The sequence below is a fragment of the Hypanus sabinus genome, chromosome 20, assembly GCF_030144855.1.
Source record: "Hypanus sabinus isolate sHypSab1 chromosome 20, sHypSab1.hap1, whole genome shotgun sequence".
NCBI classification, from domain to species: Eukaryota; Metazoa; Chordata; class Chondrichthyes; order Myliobatiformes; family Dasyatidae; genus Hypanus; species Hypanus sabinus.
The window spans coordinates 9751910-9772330 of NC_082725.1; the positions used below are offsets into that span (position 1 = coordinate 9751910).

The window sequence follows — 20421 nt, forward strand, 5'->3', positions numbered from 1 at the left end:
GAGGTGAGAGGTTGAGGAACAGCATCTAAAACATATTCTTTTCTCCTTGAGAAGAGCCGTCCTCTCTTCAAGGGGTTTTTCCCTAAACATTCTGCATGCTTTCAGGGGGTGAGGTTTGTTATGCAATGGACAATACTTGCCAGGGTCGTTGTTAGTCGTAAGGGCTTCGGTCTTGAGCACTGACACGGGTTTATCAATGTTGAAAACATTCGAAACGGATCTGCCTGGCTTGGTGTAAATCGAACTGCTTCCTGGACCTACAAGGCTAGGGTCGTTTCGCCTCTTCGCCTCCTTGCACACAAACCTAGTGAGGTGCTTAAAGGGAGGAAATCGACCATCGTGGTCTTCCTTGTACTCTGAGGCAACAGTCAGCCACTTGTCCTGCAGCCCAAATGGAAGTTTGTCCACAATTGGTCTAATCCCGGATGGAGTATCTAGGAATACTAGACCAGCTGAATAGCCATCTTCTTTGGCGCCTTGGATCTCCATGAGTAAATCTCCGAATTCTCTTAACTTAAAGTGATCTTTGGCTGACACCTTAGGAAAGTTTCCCAGACGTCGATATAGCGCCGCTTCAATAATGTCGGGGGCCCCATATCTCTCCCAAAGTCTCTCCCACGCTTCGCTTAAGGCTAGCTCAGGTTTGTTGATGTACACTGAACGCATGCGTCTCACCTGGTCGCGTGATTCTTTCCCCAGCCATTTCGCCATAAGGTCCAACCTTTGGGTTGCACTGAGCTGGACCCCGTCAATCACGTTGGTGAATGTGGAGAGCCAAGCACGGTAATTTTCGGGTTTATCGTCAAACTGGTACAGTCCCGAAGTGACGAGATCCCGTCGTGCTAAATACTGCAGCGTGGGATCGGCTGCAAGCGGCATGCGGAGAAGTACGTTGGCGCCCATATGACTGAGAACGCACGTTTCTCATGGAATTTGCCATCCTGGATTCAACCTCCGCGTCTCTTCGCATCGAACTTTGTAACTTTGGTGTCAAAGTATATCGGTTGTCAGCTCTTTCATTCTTGACTTCATCGCGGGGCCGCGAGGGTAAATTCTCTTCCTCGTAGCTGGGGAAGTTATCGAATAGGTATGGAGAGGGGAGACGAGCCTGCCTGTCTGCTTGATATTGTACATAGTCGCTCGTGCGTTCCAGTCTGGTCCTTTCCAAAGCAGAACTTGTTTCGGTCAGATCACGCGACCCTTCAGCTTCTTCTATGTACTCTGCTTTCACCCTGGCAGCTTCTCCTTCTCTTTCTCGCTGCAGCACTTGCAACTCTGTCGATATTTTTGCCATTTCCAACTGGGTTTCGGCTTCTCTGGCGGCCTCTTCTCTTTGTCTGGCAGCCTCTTCGGCTTCTCTGGCGGCCCTTTCTTTCTGGATTTCGGCTTCTCTGGCAGCCTCTTCTCTTTGTCTGGCGGCCCTTTCGGCTTCTTTGGTGGCCAGTTTCATTTTCAAAACTGCCTCTTGTTTGGCGTAATGCAGTCGCACCTTGGCGGCTTCTGCCTTGGCTCTTGCCTGTGTGGACTTACTTGATGTCGTTCTACTGCCCTTGTCGCTGGGCGCCATCGACTTGATCCCGGATCGAGCTGACATTGCAGCACTTGGAACACCTGATAACGCCTGGGTGGGCTTACTTGATGTCGGTTTACTGCCCTTGTCGCTGGGCGGCGTCGACTTGATGCTGGATTGAGCTGACATTGCAGCACTTGAAACACCTGATAATGCCGCTTTTTCACTGTAACGTTCTCCTTCGGGTGTAACGAAACGCCGAATTTAACGTCCGGATAAACCACAGCCAATGCAAACCAGATCGCAGTAAGATTAACCATTTACTGTTCACTCTTCACATTAACATATGGTGAAAACTGTTGATAAAACAATACAAGATTGATACAGTATTTGTTCCTTCCTTAATATCACATTTCAAGTGTAAATACTTGCAAAGGTGACTATAACTACATTACACTAAGGTGCAGTATACAGGGAGAGTTTACCTGCTCCATTGACTACTTTAAATACACTTCCATGCAAACTATCCACGACTCTTTAACTAACGAAAGCATAAACATTATCTACCGTCGTTACCTCTAACAGGATCAGCATTAACATCTTAGTTCAATATATCGATTATCTATTAACTTACAGCGTTGCTCTCACTGTGATTTCTCATGCCTGCAAACTGCTTGTGCTCAGGTGAGCCTCGTGGAAAGCCCCCACCCTCGCGCTAATTTCAAACCGGTGTTTTCCCACAAGACGCGGCGAAACCGGATGTGACGTCATCGCATGCCGATATATTTTACATGCAATGAATACACTTTAAACACTTCTAATTCTAACTAGAAAATACTATTGAATGAATTACTAAGCGAAAATATTATAAACTAAATAACTGTCGTAAAGACAGCACATGAACACTGAAGCAAAGTACTCATTAAGTACCTCTGCTATCTCCTCTGGTTCCATACACACTTTTCCACTGTCACACTTGATTGGTCCTGTTCTCTCACATCTTATTCTCTGGTTCTTTACATACTTGTAGAAAGTCTTGGGGTTTTCCTTAATCCTGTCCACTAAGGTTTTCCCATGGCCTCTTCTGGCTCTCCTAATTTCGTTCTTAAGCTCCTTCCTGCTAGCCTCATAATTTTCTAGATCACGATCATTACATAGTTTTTTGAACCTTTCGTAAGGTTTTCTTTTCTTTTTGACTAGATTTACAACAGCCTTTGTACACCATGGTTCCTGTATCCTACCATCCTTTCCATGTCTCATTGGAACATAACCTATGCAGAACTCCACACAAATATCCCCTGAACATTTGCCATATTTCTTCCATATCTTTCCCTGAGAACATCTGTTCCCAATTTATGCTTCCAAGTTCTTGCCTGATAGCCTCATATTTCCTCTTATTTCCCCTTACTCCAATTAAACACTTTCCTAACTTGTCTGTTCCTGTCCCTCTCCAATGCTATGGTAAAGGAGATAGAATTATGATCACTATCTCCAAAATGCTCTCCCACTAAGAGACCTGACACCTGACCAGGTTCACTTCCCAAAACCAGATCAAGTTCAGCCTCTCCTTTTGTAGGCTTATCTACATATTGTATGAAGAAACCTTCCTGAACATACCTAACAAACTCCACCCCCCTTGCTGTAGGGAGATGCCAATCAATATTTGGGAAATTAAAATCTCCCACCACGACAACCCAGTTATTATTACACCTTTCCAGAATCTGTCTCCCTATCTGCTTCTCGATGTCCCTGTTACTATTGGGAGGTCTATATAAAAAAAAACACCCAGTAAAGTTATTGACTCATTCCTGTTCCTAACTTCCACCCAAAGAGACTCCGTAGACAATCTCTCCATGACTTCCTCCTTTTCTGCAGCTGTGACACTATCTCTGATCAACAGTGCCACACCCCCACCACTTTTGCCTCCCTCCCTGTCTTTTCTGAAACATCTAAAGCCTGGCACTCGAAATAACCATTCCTGCCCCTGAGCCATCCAAGTCTCTGTAATGGCCACAACATCATAGCTCCAAGTACTGATCCATGCTTTAAGTTCATCCGCTTTGTTCATAATACTTCTTGCATTAAAATAGACACATCTCAAACCATTGGTCTGAGCACTTCCATTCTCTATCACCTGCCTAACCTCCCTCTCGCTCTGTCTCCAAGCTTTCTCTATTTGTGAGCTAACCGCCTCTTCCTCCGTCTCTTCAGTTGGGTTCCCACCCTCCTTCAATTCTAATTTAAACGCTTCCCAATAGCCTTAGTAAACCTCCTCGCCAGGGTATTGGTCCCCCTTGGATTCAAGTACAACCCGTCCTTTTTGTACAGGTCACACCTGCCCCAAAAGAGGTCCCAATGATCCAGAATTCTGAATCCCTGCCCCCTGCTCCAAAGCCTCAGCCATGCATCCCTCATTCTATTCCTATACACACTGTCACGTGGCACAGGCTGTAATCACTTTACTACCTTTACAGGACCTCCTCCCTTTTCCTACCTATGTTGTTGGTACCAATATATACTACGACTTCTGGCTGTTCTCGTGGGCGAGATCAGAAACATTCTGGACCCTGATATCTGGGAGGCAAGCTACCATTTGTGTTTCTTTCCTATGCCCACAGAATCACCTGTCTGGCCCCCTACCTATAGAGTCCCCTATCACTGCTGCCTTCCTCTTCCTTTCCCTACCCTTCTGAGCCGCAGGGCCAGACTCTGTGCCAGAAGAGTGGCCACTGTTGCTTCCCCCAGGTGGGCCCCCCCCCCAACAGTAATCAAACAGAGGTACTTATTGTTAAGGGGGCAGCCACAGGGGTACTCTCCAGCATCTGACTCTTGTCCTTCCCTCTCTTGACTGTTACCCACTCTGTCTCCTGAGGCCCCGGTGTGACTACCTGCCTATAGCTCCTCCCTATCTCCTCCTCACTCTCCCTGACCAGACAAAGGTCATCGAGCTGCATCTCCAGTTCCCTCACAGGATCCCAAAGGAGCTGCAGCTCAACACACCTGGCGCAGATGTGGCTGTCTGGGAGGCTGGGAGTCTCCAGGACTTCCCACATCTGACACCGAGCACAGAACACTGGCCTCAGACATAGGCAACCTACCTCGCCTCAACCCGTTATCACCGAAGCCCTGCTGAGCCCAAGCCCTCTATCCTGTTCTACTCCGTCGCCCACTCCTCTATAAAGCTGTCTCCTTTTAAACTCTTCTCGCTGTTCTAACTGGCTGACATCCACGCACTTGCACGGTTGTGCCTCCGTCAAACCGCTGAAGAAATAATGTTTCCAAATACTGTTTCTGTTAGTCCTTTTGGTGCAGCTCCTAAGCATCTGACACTTACCTAGATCCCAGTTCATACCTGAGAATGAAGCCGTCCATTGGTTGGAGTCAAACATGGATATCGTGTGTGAGCCATCCACTTGACACACAATCCAGGACAGTATGATATGGGGGGGGGGGGCAAGCTGTCCCCTCCACACAGCTGATTTGGCACCAGCGGTTTTACAGGAGTTGCCAGTCAGAGTTGAACTTAGTGTAGGATTGCCTCAGGGACTTGCTCACGAACCCTTCTCCATGAGTGTATATAGCTGCATGGGAACAAAGATTTGAGATCAGAGTTTTCCTTCTCCTAGATGAACTGTCAACCAGGGTTAACAAGCCCCATTTGCCCAAAGTGGCTGGTTTTAAGCTGGCAGTAACCCACCTTTGCCCTTTCTCCTGTCAGTAGAAACGGTTCCTCTGGGCTTAGTAGCTAAGCCATACGTGAAGGCCAGGAGCTGGACTTGGTTGTCAGAGGCTACTTGTGGTGCACGCCATAGGGAGAATTTAAAAGGTAGTGGCAGCTTATCCCCATTATCACCCCCGGCTATAACAACCTTAAGGAACTTACTTGCTCCTTAGCGGTTGTAATTTCTATCCATTTACTGATCAGAAGTTTGGGATGCATGTGGCGAGAGTAACTTCGTTCATTACACTCACACCGATAGACTCACTTTCCAGGATTCGCGTTCTCAGTCTTACTTTTATTTGCAGTTTGTCTTCTTTTGCACATTAATTATTTGTCAGTTTTTTGCCTATTTATGTATAGTTTTTCATGAAATTCTATTGTGTTTCTTTTTTCCTGTAAATACCTGCAAGAAGATGAATCTCAACGTAGTATATGGTAACATATATGTATGTCGATAGTAAATTTACTTTGTTTTTATTAAGAAACATTATCAGGGTTATTGAAAATCATGAGAACTGCAGTTGCTGGAAATCTAAAACAAACACAGAAAATGCTGAAGCTGCTCAGCTTGTTAGGCTGCATCCATGTGGCGAACTTGTGGAATTCTTTGCCACTGATGGCTGTGGAGGTCAAGTCGTTGGGTGTATTTAAAGTGGATGTTGATAGGTTCTTGGTTAGTAAATGGCATGAAAGGCTACATGGAAAAGGCAAAGAATGAGGTTGAGAGGGATAATAAATCAACCATGATGGAATGGTGGAGCAGACTTGATGCATTGAATGGCCTTATTCTGCTCTTATGTCTTATGAAGTTGATAGTTGACTCTGCAGTGTCAAACATCCCACACTTAGTTGTTTGTTATCCTTTTTCTACTGTAATTTCTAACATTTCACTCCATAAAATTCGAAGGCGTCCAGAACTCTTGGCACCCTTGGTAGAGCAAAGTTGTGATTTTTATCAGTTTTTAACTTTGTTTCCATTTCTTTCCAAGGCCCCCTGCCTGTTTCTGAATCCTTTTCCAGATCTACAGCTGACTGAGAAAGCTACAAATCTGTCCCGTGAGCATGCTCATTTTCATTGTATTTTCACATTTCCACCCCCCCCCCCACTTGTCCTTAAGTTCAGGAATCATTTTACTGGTTCTTCAGTAATATTTCATTATGTGATTTCTGTCAAACTGATGATGTTTGACAGAAATTTGATAATGTGCGGGAATTGTCTTGTATAATGTTACTACTGATATACTTAGAGATCCAGCACAGAATAAGCCCCTCCGGCTCTTCGAACCACACTGCTCAGCAACCCCCTATTTAATCCTAGCCTAAACACAGGAGAATTTACAATGACCAATTAACTTACTACTCGGTACATCTTTTGGACTGTGCGAGGAAACTGGAGCACCCGGAGAAAACCCATGCATTCCAGAAGAAGAACATACGGACTCTTTACAGATGATGTTTGAATGAAACTCTGAACTCCGCTGTCCTGAGTTCTAATAGCAGCGCACTAACTGTTACTCTACCGTGGTGCCCTATTCTTTATTCATAACTGTTTGTTGTTGTTGGATCCTGATGTTGTTGTGATCCAAAAGTTCTTCGGAAGTCAAGAGCGAGACACAAAGCATGTTGCTTACAATCATTTTATTAAGTTCAAAGTAAATTTTACTCACATGTATTACCATATACAACCCTGAAATCCATTTTCTTGTGTGTATACTCAATAAATCTATAGAATAATAACATTAATAGAATCAATGAAAGACTGTCCAACTAATGTGTTTAACCAGAGTGCCAACTGTGCAATACAAAAATAGGAAATAATAATAAATAAATGAGCAATAAATATCAAAAACATGAGTTGAAGAGTCCTTAAAAGTGGGTCCTTTGGTTGTGGTAAAATTTCAATGATGGGGCGAGCAAAGTTGAGTGAAGTTATCCTCAGAAGTTCAATAGCCGGATGTTTGAGGGTGAGTGGAAAGCGAACAAGGAAAAGGAGCTGAGAGAATGAAAAAAGGGGGGAAAAAAAGAAAAATTAGTAATGGTTGTCTCAGATTAGAGATAACAAAAATTCCAGTGATAACAATTACTCTATATAATTAGCCAGATTCAAATGGCATGACACCTACTGTAAACAAAGAAGTTTCTAGAAAAATACAAAAGCAACTGTACTGTAATTACTGGAAAATTCAATGAACAATATATAAAAATACAAGCAAGCATAGGAAAGTTAAACTACAAAAAAATAGCAATTATACAACCCAATCCAACATTGTCATTAGTGTCTGGCAAGATCCAATTGCTCAATTGTTTGGAGAATTGAAGAACAAGATTCCTCATTCCCTCTCTTCAGCCACCAAGACCCCAGTCAATTTCCGGTTTAAGATGGTGCTTCTGAACATGGGTGACAGCTTGCAAGTGGATCTCAAAGCAGGAAATTAGACTAAATGCTCTATTAATAAACACTTTATATATGGAAAATTTTAGTAAATGATCACTGCAAATAGTGAAGAGGTGAGCAAAGGTGAGGGACATCTGAGAGTTGAGCTGGAGTGAGGTTGAGGTGTGTTCTAGGAGAGGATGGAATTGGATGGAGTTGGTGTCGGAGACGAGTCGGAGCAAGTGAAGTGGAGCTGTAGGACTGGGGCTCGGAAGACCTGGTGCTTGGACTATTTAAACGCTGGGACAGTTGGACAGAAAAGGCAAGACATCGGGTCGGAGGGGAGGATCGAGCCAGTTCTGCTCCGCGATGTTTTGCTCGGCGCTGAAGCTGAGGTTGTGTCATGCCCGGACTGCTGTGGGCTTAGTGGTGATTTGCCCCTGTGTGACGGACTGAGGCCGTGACTATGGGCCGACTCCAGCTGCTCCTGGTTTCGGTTTATGGACTCAATTTTGTTCTGAACGCTGAACCTGGCTTTATTATTTGTATGATTTGATTCAATTTGTTTCTTTTTTCTCTCTCTGTGCATTAGGTATTGGACTTTTTAAAATCAGGTTCTTTTGGGTTTCTTGTCTTGTGGCTGCCTGTTAAGCAGAAAAATCAGGGTGATATAATTTATACATACTTTGATAATAAAATGTACTTTGAACTTTAAGTCCCACGTTTTTTTTACCACTCAGCATCCTCCCCTGATTAGTCAGCAACCATCACCTGATAATAATGTGATAAACTATTTTAAGTTTCTGTTCTGGTGACAAGGAAATGGTAATAGGTAGTCTTCTTCACAAGTGTTACATTGCACCCTTTTTTATTAGATTTTATTACAGGGCAGTACTACAATTATATAAATGCAGCTACTGTCAGAAGGAAGATGCTGTCTGGTTTCACTTATCCCTTTCCAAATATTTCCTGAAATATTCACAGATTAGGTTCATTTTATTGAGTGGAAAATAATGCATGCTGCATACAACAAAAAATATCCAAATTTGAATGAAAACAATTTTCTGATGATTGAGTTATTGAAGTAAAAGAAAATCTGGTTGCCATACAGCCTTATTTAAGTTCAGCAAAAGCCTCAAGTTATAAAAATAAAGTTCACTGGGTGTATTTAAAAATCTACACAACTAAAGTAGCGATGATATTCTGATAATAAACGTGTTTTATTTGCTCCTGCAAAACAGAGTAGTGGCTAATTGAAAATTAGAGGTGGTGGGGAAATTGCCAATTCAGTTGCCATTTGAGTGAGGCCTGGTCATTGGCCTCAGAAGATTTCTTTTCATAATAAAGGTTGTGTAATTAAGAAGAACAGGCAGGAAGGCTCTATGCTCATACAGACAGGTTAGGAAAGGAATTATTCTTCAGCAAATGATCTTTGACTGTAAATCACTTAAATTACACACAGTGGCTACTTCATTAGGTGTCTCCTGTACCTAATAAAGTAGCCTGTGAGTGTATATTTGTGGCCTTCGGCTGCTGCAGCCCATGCACTTCAGGGTTTGACGTATTGTGCTTTCAGTGATGTTCTTCTCCACGCCACTGTTGTAATGTGCGATTATTTAAGTTATTGTTGCCTTTCTGTCAGCTTGAACCAAACTGGCCATTCCTCACTGACCCCTCTCATTAACAAGGCATTTTCACCCACAGTGCTGCCACTCACTGTTTGTCTTTTTTTTATTTCTCTCACCGTTCTTTGTAAATTCTGTAGCAGGGATTCCCAACCTGGGGTCCACAGACTCCTCTGTTAATGGTAGAGGTCCATTGCCTAAAAGAGGTTGGGAAACCCTGCGCTAGAGACTGTGGTGCAGAACAATTCCAGAACATCAGCAGTTTCAGAGATACTCAAATCACCCTGTCTGGCACCAATAATCATTCTACAGTCAAAGTTACTTTGATCAAATTTCTTCCCGGTTCTGGTGCCTGGTCTGAACCTCTTGACCATGGCTGCATGATTCTGTGCACTAAGTTGCTGCCACGTGGTTGGCTGATTAGATATCTATTAACAAGCAGGTGTACCTAACAAAGGTAGACTACTTGTTCACTTTGGAGGGTAATGAGATGAAAATTCAGAACTTTTAACTGTGCATTTGGGATTGTACACTACCCCGTAGCGTTCAGTAAGCCATCGCTTAAATTAATTCACCTACTTTATGCAAGGTTGAAAAGTTAAGATTCCAGCTCGTTTAATGTCATTTCCAGCAGTGTACTCAGGTGTAAAGGAGAACAAAATAATTGTTACTCTGGATCTGATGCAGCACTAAAAACACAATATGATAAAGAACAGAATAATAATTTAAAAAACACAAAATAAGTATAAATACGTAAGATGGTTTCTATGCATAGATTGATTGTAAGTCTATAAAGTGACCCTAGGGATGGGAGTATCTGTACATATGGTAACTCTGACAGTAGATTTTAAAGTAGTGGCTGTGGTGGTGTGGGTTAGAGTGGAGATGATAATCAGCCTTACTGCTTGGGGAAATTAATTGTTTATGAGTCTGGTGGTCCTGGTTAAGTAGCCTCTTCCCTAATGGGAGTGGGACAGACAGTCCATGAGCAGAGTAGTGGGATCATTCATGATGTTATTGGCTGTTTTCCGGCACCTTTTGGTATATATGCAATGTATCTGTGAGGCTCGGTGCCCTCCAGCTCTGTGTAGCTGATCCTGAGATTCCAGTGGAATTTAACTCCATAATGGGTTTTTCACCACACATTCACACCATCATTTTGATTTCTTTAACTCTGCCTCTGCTGCTAAATTCTCCATACCTCTGTTATCTTGGGACCACCAAAAAATTCATTTCTGGTGTATTAGTGAACATAAACTTGAGTCAATCAAAAGCCTGCCTCTCACATCCCATCTCATCAGTTTATTGAATTCAGCATGCTTACTGATGTAAATTGGTTCCAGTTCAAGCAACAATTTAATTTCTTTTTAAACCCTGATCTTTGTTTACACACCTTTCTGGGCTTACATTCTTTTGCAATCTCTCTACTGCAATTCTGGCTTTTTCAGCATCTCTCAGTTAATCATCCCTTTGTTGGTGGCCTTGCTGTCAGTTGTCGAGACATCAGCCTCTGGTTATTCACTGTGCAAGTTAAATTTTAAGCTTGGAATTTGCGCTCAACAGCAAAGGGGTGGCATTCGTCTTTGACATTGAAAATGTCCACAGAGATGTGAAGCCCTGTGTGGCATGGATTTCTCTTCTTCTGGTAGTATCCAGCTTCTGTTCACATGGATCTTAAGTGATTATGCATTGGCAGCAAATGAGTAATCAAAATGCATAATATTTGACAAATATTTTAAGTATTTTAAAGAACAAATTAAAATATACACAGATTAGATTTTTCAGGACAGAGAAAATGCTGTTCAGTAAATAGAAATTAATATGCTCATTGACATCCTGTGTGACAAAATCTAATTTTTTTTTGAGTTCTTGTCAGAATAAAAATTCACTATTTCATGGGGAAAATGTTATATTCTTTACAGCAGAGGTTTCCAACCTCTTTTTAGGCTGTGGACCCGAGGTTGGGGACCCTTGCTCTGGAGGAGCTGGGAATCTTTATTTAAAATCTACTGGATTTTTTTTGTGTGTGTGTGTACTTCGGAGATTGCTGTCAAGTTTCTTGGTTTATTTATCACTAAAACTGATTATTGCAAAATACAGGCCATCAATATGAGTCTTGGCTACTTTAATTCAATGTTGACTTGGCTACTTTAATTCAACTAATTAATCCTGGCATCACTATTTGGAGAACTTTGTTGAACGATTTAGAGGGATGTAGGTAGTGTAGGTATAGAACTAATTTCAAGGTACCAATTAGGCATAAAACAGTACAACAAAGGAACAGGCCCTTCAGCCCACAAAGTTGTGCCAAGCCAATTAAGTTAGCAATCAAATGATCAACTAAACATATCTCTTCTTCCTCTACAATGTCAGTCTCCTATATTCCTCACATCTATGTGCCTAACTAAACGTCTCTTGAAAATTCCTAAATGTATCTTCATTCCATTTCCACCTATTCTCCTTCTCTTTCTGCGATGTTGAGATAAAAATGGTAGACACAAGTCCTGAAGAAGCGTCTCAGCCAGAAATGATTGACTTTTTATTTTCCTCCATAGATGCTTCCTGACTTGCTGATTTATAGAACATAGAACACTACAGCTCAGTACAGGCCTGTCGGTCCACAATAGAACACAGAACAGCCAGTACTGCACAGTTCAGGCACTTTGGCCCATGGCTGGCACTTATGCCAGTCTTTTAACCTATTCTAAGATCAATCTAGCACTACCCTCCTATAATTCTTCTATTTTTCTATCATCCATGCGCCTATCTAAGAATTTCTTAAATGTACCTGGTGTATCTGTGTCTACCATCATCCATAGTAGGACGATCCACGCACTCACCACTCTCTTTTCACTGTTCCTCCAGCATTCTGTGTGTGTGTTGCTTGAGGTGAGAATGCTTCTGCCTGAAGTAGGTTGCTGCCTGGTGGAAGATGTGATCAAATCCATTTGATGGTTTCTACCCGTCCCACACCTCAAGCTCTCGATGGCTTCATCTGTTCTTGTGCATTTCCTCTGACTGCTGTAGGATGTCGGACCATGGGGGCAGTTGCGATTTGAAGGTTTGTTTTGGGAGAAGACAAAATGGCGCAATGTCTGGTCACTGGACTTAGTGCAGAAGGACAATTGACTTCTGTGGAGGCTGGTGTTAGTAGAGAGTCCTTCCAATTGATGCATAGCATCTCTTGGAGACATCTTTGATGGTAGATCTCCATTGGTAGGTCACCTAGGTTTCTTATCAGGATAGATCTGGTGTCCTACAAACCATGTTCCATGAAATTGGATTGGAGCAGTTCACCAAAACAAAATGGATCTTGAGCTAAGTCTCATTGAGAATATTAGTACCTTGGGAAAGGCAGATACTGAGGCAGGCTCCACCTTGGTCTTCTGTGCGTTAAGTGATAAAGTTGCGTTATGTTTGATCCAGTGTGGACTGAAGTTCTTTCTCAGGATAAGGATGGCACAGTCACTGGCAAGCTATCACACATAATATGCTGGAGGAACTCAAAAGTCCAGGCAGCATCTATGGAGAGGAATGAACAGACCAAATCTCTTCATTAGAGGACTGGAAAGAAAGGGGAAAAGAAGTCAGAAAGCCTCTATCATACTGAAGGGCAGCATTATATATGATTTCAGTCATTGAGAGAGCAAAGTTTTCCCATATGCCCAGAATGCCAGAAGCACCCATCTTTTATCCTGTTGATCAGGGCTGCTTTAGTTGTTTTGTAGCCCTAATGAAGAACTTTGGCTCAAAATGTCGACTCTATTTCCCTCCACAGATGCTGTTTGACCCGCTGAGTTTCTCTAGCATTTTGTTTGTGTAGCTCCATGTTTCCAGCATCTGCAGAATCTCTTGTTTTTCTGCAAGCCACAAGGGCCCTCACCACATTGTTAAATTGTGTTGGTTGTTAATGCAAACAGTGCATTTCACTGCATCTTTTAATGTACATGTGATAAAGAAATGAATCTGAATCTGACAAACAGATTTCACTCTGTGTTCGAGGTACTTGTGGTAAATAAATGAAACTGAAAAATAGTCTAGCTTTGATCTCATAATTTGAGTCAGTTGTCATGTACCAAGCTACAAGGACTGTTTAAATCACGAGGAACACCCACATATAAGTGATTTGTTAAATCATACAGAGTATAGATGGCCTGAAATTTAAGCAATGGCAACGTGAACAATAAAACTTAACTTTTTCTTGAGTTGCAAACTAGTACACTCTACAATAATAATACATCACCTCAAACCAGGCAGGGAGGTATTGCTGTTTATTTGCGATGGTGCTGTGCTTAAATGTTGCAGTCTTAATGTACTTCCACTTTTATCAGAACCTTGCCGCTTCCAAAATGATATTTCTGTAATTATTTCCTCTGAAGCAGTTACTAGTATTAAATACCGTGTGTTTGGTCCTGCATTCTTGTGACCTAAGCGGCAAATTTACAATGTGTGAGTCATTTGAAATGTGATGCATTTGTCTTCATAAAGATGAAGAGAAACAGATGTCTACATTAAGCTAAACTTGTGAGGTTTGAACTAATGTATAGAAATCCAGACTCGGGCATAATCTTTGTTTTTTGCTTCCCTGGATACCGTTAAATAATCTAACATTCTGTACTATATCCCAACAGGTTGGTAGTTGGGAGTAGCCTGTCCAATCTCTTATTAAAGAAAGCAAGATATATTTTAGCCTATATCTGTATTTCATCAATTGCTTCCTGTGATCTCAATGTTCCCATCTTCTGTGCTCAGTTTTCATTGTTAAGAAAGCAACATAAGAGAGCCAATTAATGTTTTTTGGGTATCAGGATCTCTCCAGCAATGGAAAAACACACTAAGTATAACTTGTATTAAGAATGGCTTGGAATCCACTATCCAAGCCATGGTCTCTTCTCACTGCTGCCACCAGGAAGGAGCTACAGGACCCTTAGGTCACATACCTTCAGGTTCAGGAACAATTATTACCCTTCAGCCATCAGGCTCCTGAACCAGCGAGAATACCTACACTCACCTCAACTCTGATTCCACAACCTGTGGACTTACTTTCAAGGACTCATGTTCTCAGTATTATTTATTTGCATGTTTATTTGTACTTAATTTTAATATTTGCATAGTTTGTCTTCTTTTGCATATTGGTTGTTTGACAGTCTTTGTGTGTAGTTTTTCATTGATTCTATGGTACTTGTTTGTTCTGTGAATACCTACAAGGGGATGAATTTCAGGGTAGTATATGGTGACATATTAGATACTTTGATAACAAATTTACTTATAACTTTGAACTTTGAATCAGAAATAGATTTATTATCACTGACACATGCCATGAAGTTTGTTGTTTTGCGGCAGGAGTACTGTGCAATACATTAAAATATTTTAAAAACTATAAATTGCAATAAGAAATAGAAAAAGAAGTGTAAAGAGAGCAAAATTGTGAGGTAGTGTTCATGAGTTCAATGACTATTAAGAAATCTAATGGCAGAGGGGAAGAAACTGTTCCTAAAATGTTAAGTTTATGTCTTCAAGCACCTGAACCTCCTCTCTGATGGTAGTAATGAGAATAGGGCATATCGTGAATGCTGATGATCTTTAATGATGGATGTTACCATCTTGATGCATTGCCTTTTGAAGATTTTCTCACTGGTGATGAGATTAGTGCCCATATTGGAGCTGGCTGAGTTTGCAGCCCTCTGTTTCTTTTTCTTTGACTTTGCAGTGGCCCTTCCATACCAGACGGTGATGCATATGGTTAGGATGGTCTCCATGGTACACCTGTAGGCATCTGCTAGAATCTAGCAGGTTTATTATCACTGTCTTATATGATGTGAATAATATATTTAAAGTAATGCTCTCAGCTAAGGCAAAGCAAGCAACAACTTTACCAAGTCTGTTGGCTTTCAATGCTAATCCTGTAGCCAACAGCATCAGGACAAAAGGTCCTAAAACTGGAAAACAAGAGAAGAAAATATTGGAAATATGCGGTAGGTGGGTCAGCATCCAAGATGGAACAATTCCAAAGAAAGGTTAATGTCTCGGATTGCTGCACTATTTGTTTCTGTCCTTATGTTGTTAATTTTGAAGTGAAATACTGAATTGCTGGTTAACATTTTATTGTTAAAGAGATGTGTGCTCAGCCCTAAATGCCAAGTTCCTTAACTAAATTTGCTTCCTTGCCTTTGAATTGCTGCTGCTTGCATCCTCCCTCTTTCAATAAACTATTGGTCTTTTGCCTTATCATTAGTGTCAAGTTCAGTTCGTAAATCCTCTTGTGAGGCACTTTGTTAAACCGACTGTGAGTTAGTGATTGTTTACTTAAAACAGACTGCACCCAGCAAAATGGCAGGTGGTGGGCAGGAGTGGGTGGAATTAAGAGTTTCTGTGGCAGGTGGTTGAGGGACACTGCATTTTGCTGGTTTAGAGTCAGAGTCATAGAAAAGTACAGCACAGAAATAGGCCCTTTGGCCCATCATGTGTGTGCTGATCCATTTCAACAGCCTACTTCCATCGACCTACACCGATAGCCCTCCATACACCTACCATCCATGTACCTATCCACTCTTCTATTGAACTTTGAAATTGTTAGGCAAAGAAGGCCCTGGTTCAAAAAATTGTCACGATACAGTGACATCATCGCCTATCCCCTTCACATTATTTGTGTGAACTAGAGGGAAAATTGAGTATTTGAGCTTTCCACTGTAGGAATACACTGACTTAGTTTATTTGGACTACATGAGGACAACAAACGTAACCACAGGAAAGCTTAGAGGCTGAAACATTAATGTAAAATGGAAGAAAAATCACACTGGAGAGTGTCAGAGCTGAAAAAGAGGAAATATATAAATAATAATGAAAGAGCATGGGATATCAAGTCAAGTCAAGTCAAGTCACTTTTATTGTCATTTCGACCATAACTGCTGGTACAGTACATAGTAAAATGAGACGATGTTTTTCAGGACCATGGTGTTACACAACACAGTACAAAAACCAGACTGTACTACGTAAAAAAAAACAGCAACAACACAGAGAAAGCTACACTAGACTACAGACCTGCACAGGACTGCATGAAGTGCACAAAAACAGTGCAGGCATTACAATAAATAATAAACAGGACAATAGGGCAAGGTGTCAGTCCAGGCTTCGAGTATTGAGGAGTCTGATAGCATGGGGAAAGAAACTATTACATAGTCTGGACGTGAGAGCCTGAATGCTTCGGAGCCTTTTCCCAGACGGCAGGAGGGAGAAGAGATTGTATGAGGGGTGCATAGGGTCCTTCATAATGCTATTCCCTTTGTGGATACAGCATGTAGTGTAATTGTCTGTGATGGCAGGAGGAGAGACCCCGATGATCTTCTCAGCTGACCTCACTATCCGCTGCAGGGTCTTGCGATCCAAGATGGTGTAATTTCCGAACAAGGCAGTGATGCAGCTACTCAGGATGCTCTCAATACAACCCCTGTAGAATATGATGAGGATGGGAGGTGGGAGATGGACTTTCCTCAGCCTTCGCAGAAAGTAGAGACGCTGCTGGGCTTTCTTTGCTACGGAGCTGGTGTTGAGGGACCAGGTGAGATTCTCTGTCAGGTGAACACCAAGAAACTTGGTGTTCTTTATGATCTCTACCAGGGAGCCGTCGATGTTCAGCGGGGAGTGGTTGCTCCGTGCCCTCCTGAAGTCAACAACCATCTCTTTTGTTTTGTTCACATTAAGAGACAGGTTGTTGGCTCTGCACCAGTCCATTAGCTGCTGCACCTCTTCTCTGTAAGCTGACTCCTCGTTCTTGCTGATGAGACCCACCACGGTCATGTCATCGGCGAATTTGATGATATGGTTCAAGCTGTGTGTTGCAGTACAGTCGTGGGTCAGCAGAGTGAACAGCAGTGGACTGAGCACGCAACCCTGGGGAGCCCCTGTGCTCAGTGTGATGGTGTTGGAGATGCTGCTCCTAGTCCGGACTGACTGAGGTCTCCCAGTCATGAAGTCTAGGATCCAGTTGCAGAGGGGGGTGTTCAGGCCCAGTAGGTTCAGCTTTCCAATCAGTTTCTGAGGGATGATTGTGTTGAATGCTGAACTGAAGTCCATGAACAGCATCCGAACATATGTGTCTTTTTTGTCCAGTTGGGTTAGGGCCAGGTCGAAGGTGGTGGCAATGGCGTCATCTGTTGAGCGGTTGGGACGGTACGCAAACTGCAGGGGTCCAGTGAGGGGGGCAGCAGGGTCTTGATATGCCTCATGACGAGCCTCTCAAAACACTTCATGATGATGGATGTAAGTGCAACGGAAAGGTAGTCATTTAGGCAGGACACTGAAGACTTCTTTGGCACGGGGACAATGGTGGCGGCCTTGAAGCACGTTGGAATGGTGGTGCTGCTCAGGGAGATGTTGAAGACCAGTTTTAACCTTCCCTCTGCCCTGTCTCTCATGTGTAATGGTTGGCAGTAATTATAGGTGAATTAAGGGAGCAACACTTTCTGTATTCATGAGGTGACCTGCTCTCCATGGTTGCAACTGTGTTCATTGTGAGAAGTTGAAGGGTCTATGTTTCTCTGTGGAAAGCCACAGTAAAAGTTTCTGCTCCAGAGTTAGGCTGAATCCGAAGATGCTCCGGCTGTGATCTCAGTTTCAGTCAGTTATCATGTGCCAAGTTATGGAAGCTGTTCATATCATGAGGAACACCTGCATGAAAATGATTTCTTAACTCATTCGGAGCATAGATGACCTGAAATTCAAGGAATGACAACACAAACAGTAAAACTCACCTTTTTGAAATTACAAGCTATTACACTCTGCACTAGAAGCATTTCTAATCTGGCCCTAACATATTGATGCAGATACAAAGAAGGCATGACAGTGGCTATATTTCATTAGGATTTTGAGGAGATTTGGTATGTGACCAAAGACACTTGTGAATTTCTACAGATGTACCATGGAGAGCATTCTGACAGGCTGCATTACCGTCTGGTAGGGCGGGGACACCGCACAGGATCGAAATAAGCTACAGCAAGCGGAGAACTCGGTCGTCTGCATCATGGGCACTGGCCTCAACAGCATCCAGGTCATCTTCAAGGAGCAATACCTCAAAACAGTGGCATCCATCATTAAGCTTCTTTCCCTTTGCATTCAGGTTTCTGAATGGACATTAAACCGATGAGCACTACCTCACTACATTTTTTTTCCTCCTTTTCCACTACTTATTTAATTTAACATTTTTTTTGTATGTGTATATATAATCCACAGTTTTTATATATTGTGATGTACAGCTGTACAACAAATTTCACAACATATGCCATTGCTATTAAGCCTGATTCTGATTTTACCTCTAACCAAGCAGGGATGCATTCATGTTAAAATTTATTATATACAACCAAATGAAACAACATACTTCCGGACCACAGTGCACTTACAATAGATAAATCACAAAAGAAAATACTACCACAAATATGTTAATAAAATATACAGGTGTCCCCAGCTTTACTAATGTTCGCATTATGCCACTTCACTTTTACAAAAGACCTACATTAGTACCTGTTTTCGCTAACCAAAAGAAATCCGAAGAGGATTTTTGCTTTTACGAGAAAAGGTGCCCCCATTCAAACTTGTGTTTACCCTGAGAAAGACTGCTATGACCGTGAAGCGTTGCGGGGGCTGGTGCATGTGTGTATGTGCCGATTTTTTTCTACAAATCAGTCTTGGCTATATCTTCCCAATTCTGATTTTGGTTACTTTGTGAAACTATTAACAGCAACATGTAATATAAATTAACTGTAGTATAATACACTGTATGTACATTATTTCTACTTTATATAGACTGTATTTATCATATAATTCCTGCTTTTACTATATGTTAGTGTTATTTTAGTTTTATGCGCTATTTGGTATGATTTGGTAGGTTATTTTTTTGGGTCTGGGAACGCTTAAAAATTTTTCCCATATAAATTAATGGTAATTGCTTCTTTGCTTTACGCTTTTTCGGTTTACAAAAGGTTTCATAGGAATGCTCTACTTTCGGATAGTGGGGGAAACCTGTAATTCAAAATGCATTTAGTGTGCAGCACAGGTAAACAGCAAACATCTTGCTGTCCTAGTAATGAGACAAGATGGTGGCAAGATATTCATTAGTCTCACAGCCTGTTACTCAGTCTGTCTGTCCTAATTCTGATGCATGTTGCTTGATGGCCACGAATTGAAAGTAATTTCTAAAGGAGACATAAGTGGAAAGTGGAGCAAATAAAAACAAACTTCTGGAAGAATTCAACATGTAAAGCAGAATCTGTCGAGGGAAAAGAATTCTCATCCTGACTTCTCATCTTTTCTCCAGTGCTGATGAAGGGTCTTGGCCTGAAACATTGATTGTTATCTCTTTTCCATAGATACTGCCTGGCCTGCTGAGTGCCTCCAGCATTTTGTGTCTGTAGGAGAAAAGAAGTGTTGATGTTTTGGTGTGAGACCCAAATGTCAACAGTTCCTTCCCTCTCCTCACCCCTACAGATGTTGTACCCCTGAAGTTTCTTGAACAGTTCATTTTATGGTCCTAATGTCTCATAGAAAAGGACTGAGGTTAGGGGTTTGGTGTTGGTGGTTGTGGTCTGGGAATCAGCAGCAAAAGCAAATGTACATTGAACTACAAAAAAAAGTTAATTTAGATTTATCCATCATCAAGGACACCGATCATCCAGGCCATGCTTTCTTCTCACTGCTACCGTCGGGAAGGATGTACAGGAACCTTAGATCCCAAAGCACCACATTCAGGAACAGTTATGACTTGTCAATCACCAGGCTCCTGAACCAGTGTGGATAGTTTCACTCAGCTCAACACTGAACTGATGATTCAATGCAACCTATCAACTCATTTTCAGGGACTCTACAACTCATGTTCTTGGTATTAATTATTTATTATTTATTTATTAGTAATTTTTTTGTAATTGCAGTTTGTCATCTTTTGTACATTGGTTGTTATTCTTTGTGTATAGTTTTCATTGATTCCATTATATTTCTCTGATCTACTGTGAATGCCTGTAAGAAAATGAATCTCAAGGTAGTATATCATGAACTTTTGAACTTTAAAGAAACATTGGTTGTATTTTTCAGAATCTACGCTCAAAACAAAGATTATTGCTGGTTTGAAAACTGACAACGCAGTACAAAACTAGTCTACTGCATGAATTAGACAAGTGAACTTTAACTATCATGAAATGTCAAC

At 41.8% G+C, this 20421-nt stretch overlaps 2 protein-coding genes across 2 annotated transcripts in view; one reads left to right on the top strand and one right to left on the bottom strand.

Annotated features, from left to right (window-relative positions):
• The window catches only part of jazf1b (JAZF zinc finger 1b), a 237428-nt gene that overhangs the window by 72674 nt on the left and 144333 nt on the right, over nt 1–20421 (top strand). The window lies entirely within an intron of this gene.
• LOC132378275 (plectin-like) lies at nt 65–2385 on the bottom strand. The gene is made up of 2 exons (XM_059945061.1): nt 2145–2385; nt 65–1866 (listed from the first exon to the last, which is right to left on the bottom strand). The coding sequence occupies exon 2, from the start codon at nt 1697–1699 to the stop codon at nt 803–805; it is 897 nt and encodes a 298-aa protein (XP_059801044.1). The 5' UTR covers nt 1700–1866; nt 2145–2385; the 3' UTR covers nt 65–802.

What these genes read in the sequence shown, in the direction of transcription:
- LOC132378275 (XM_059945061.1), bottom strand. Translation starts at nt 1,699, where the DNA reads ATGTCAGCTCAATCCAGCATCAAGTCGACGCCGCCCAGCGACAAGGGC.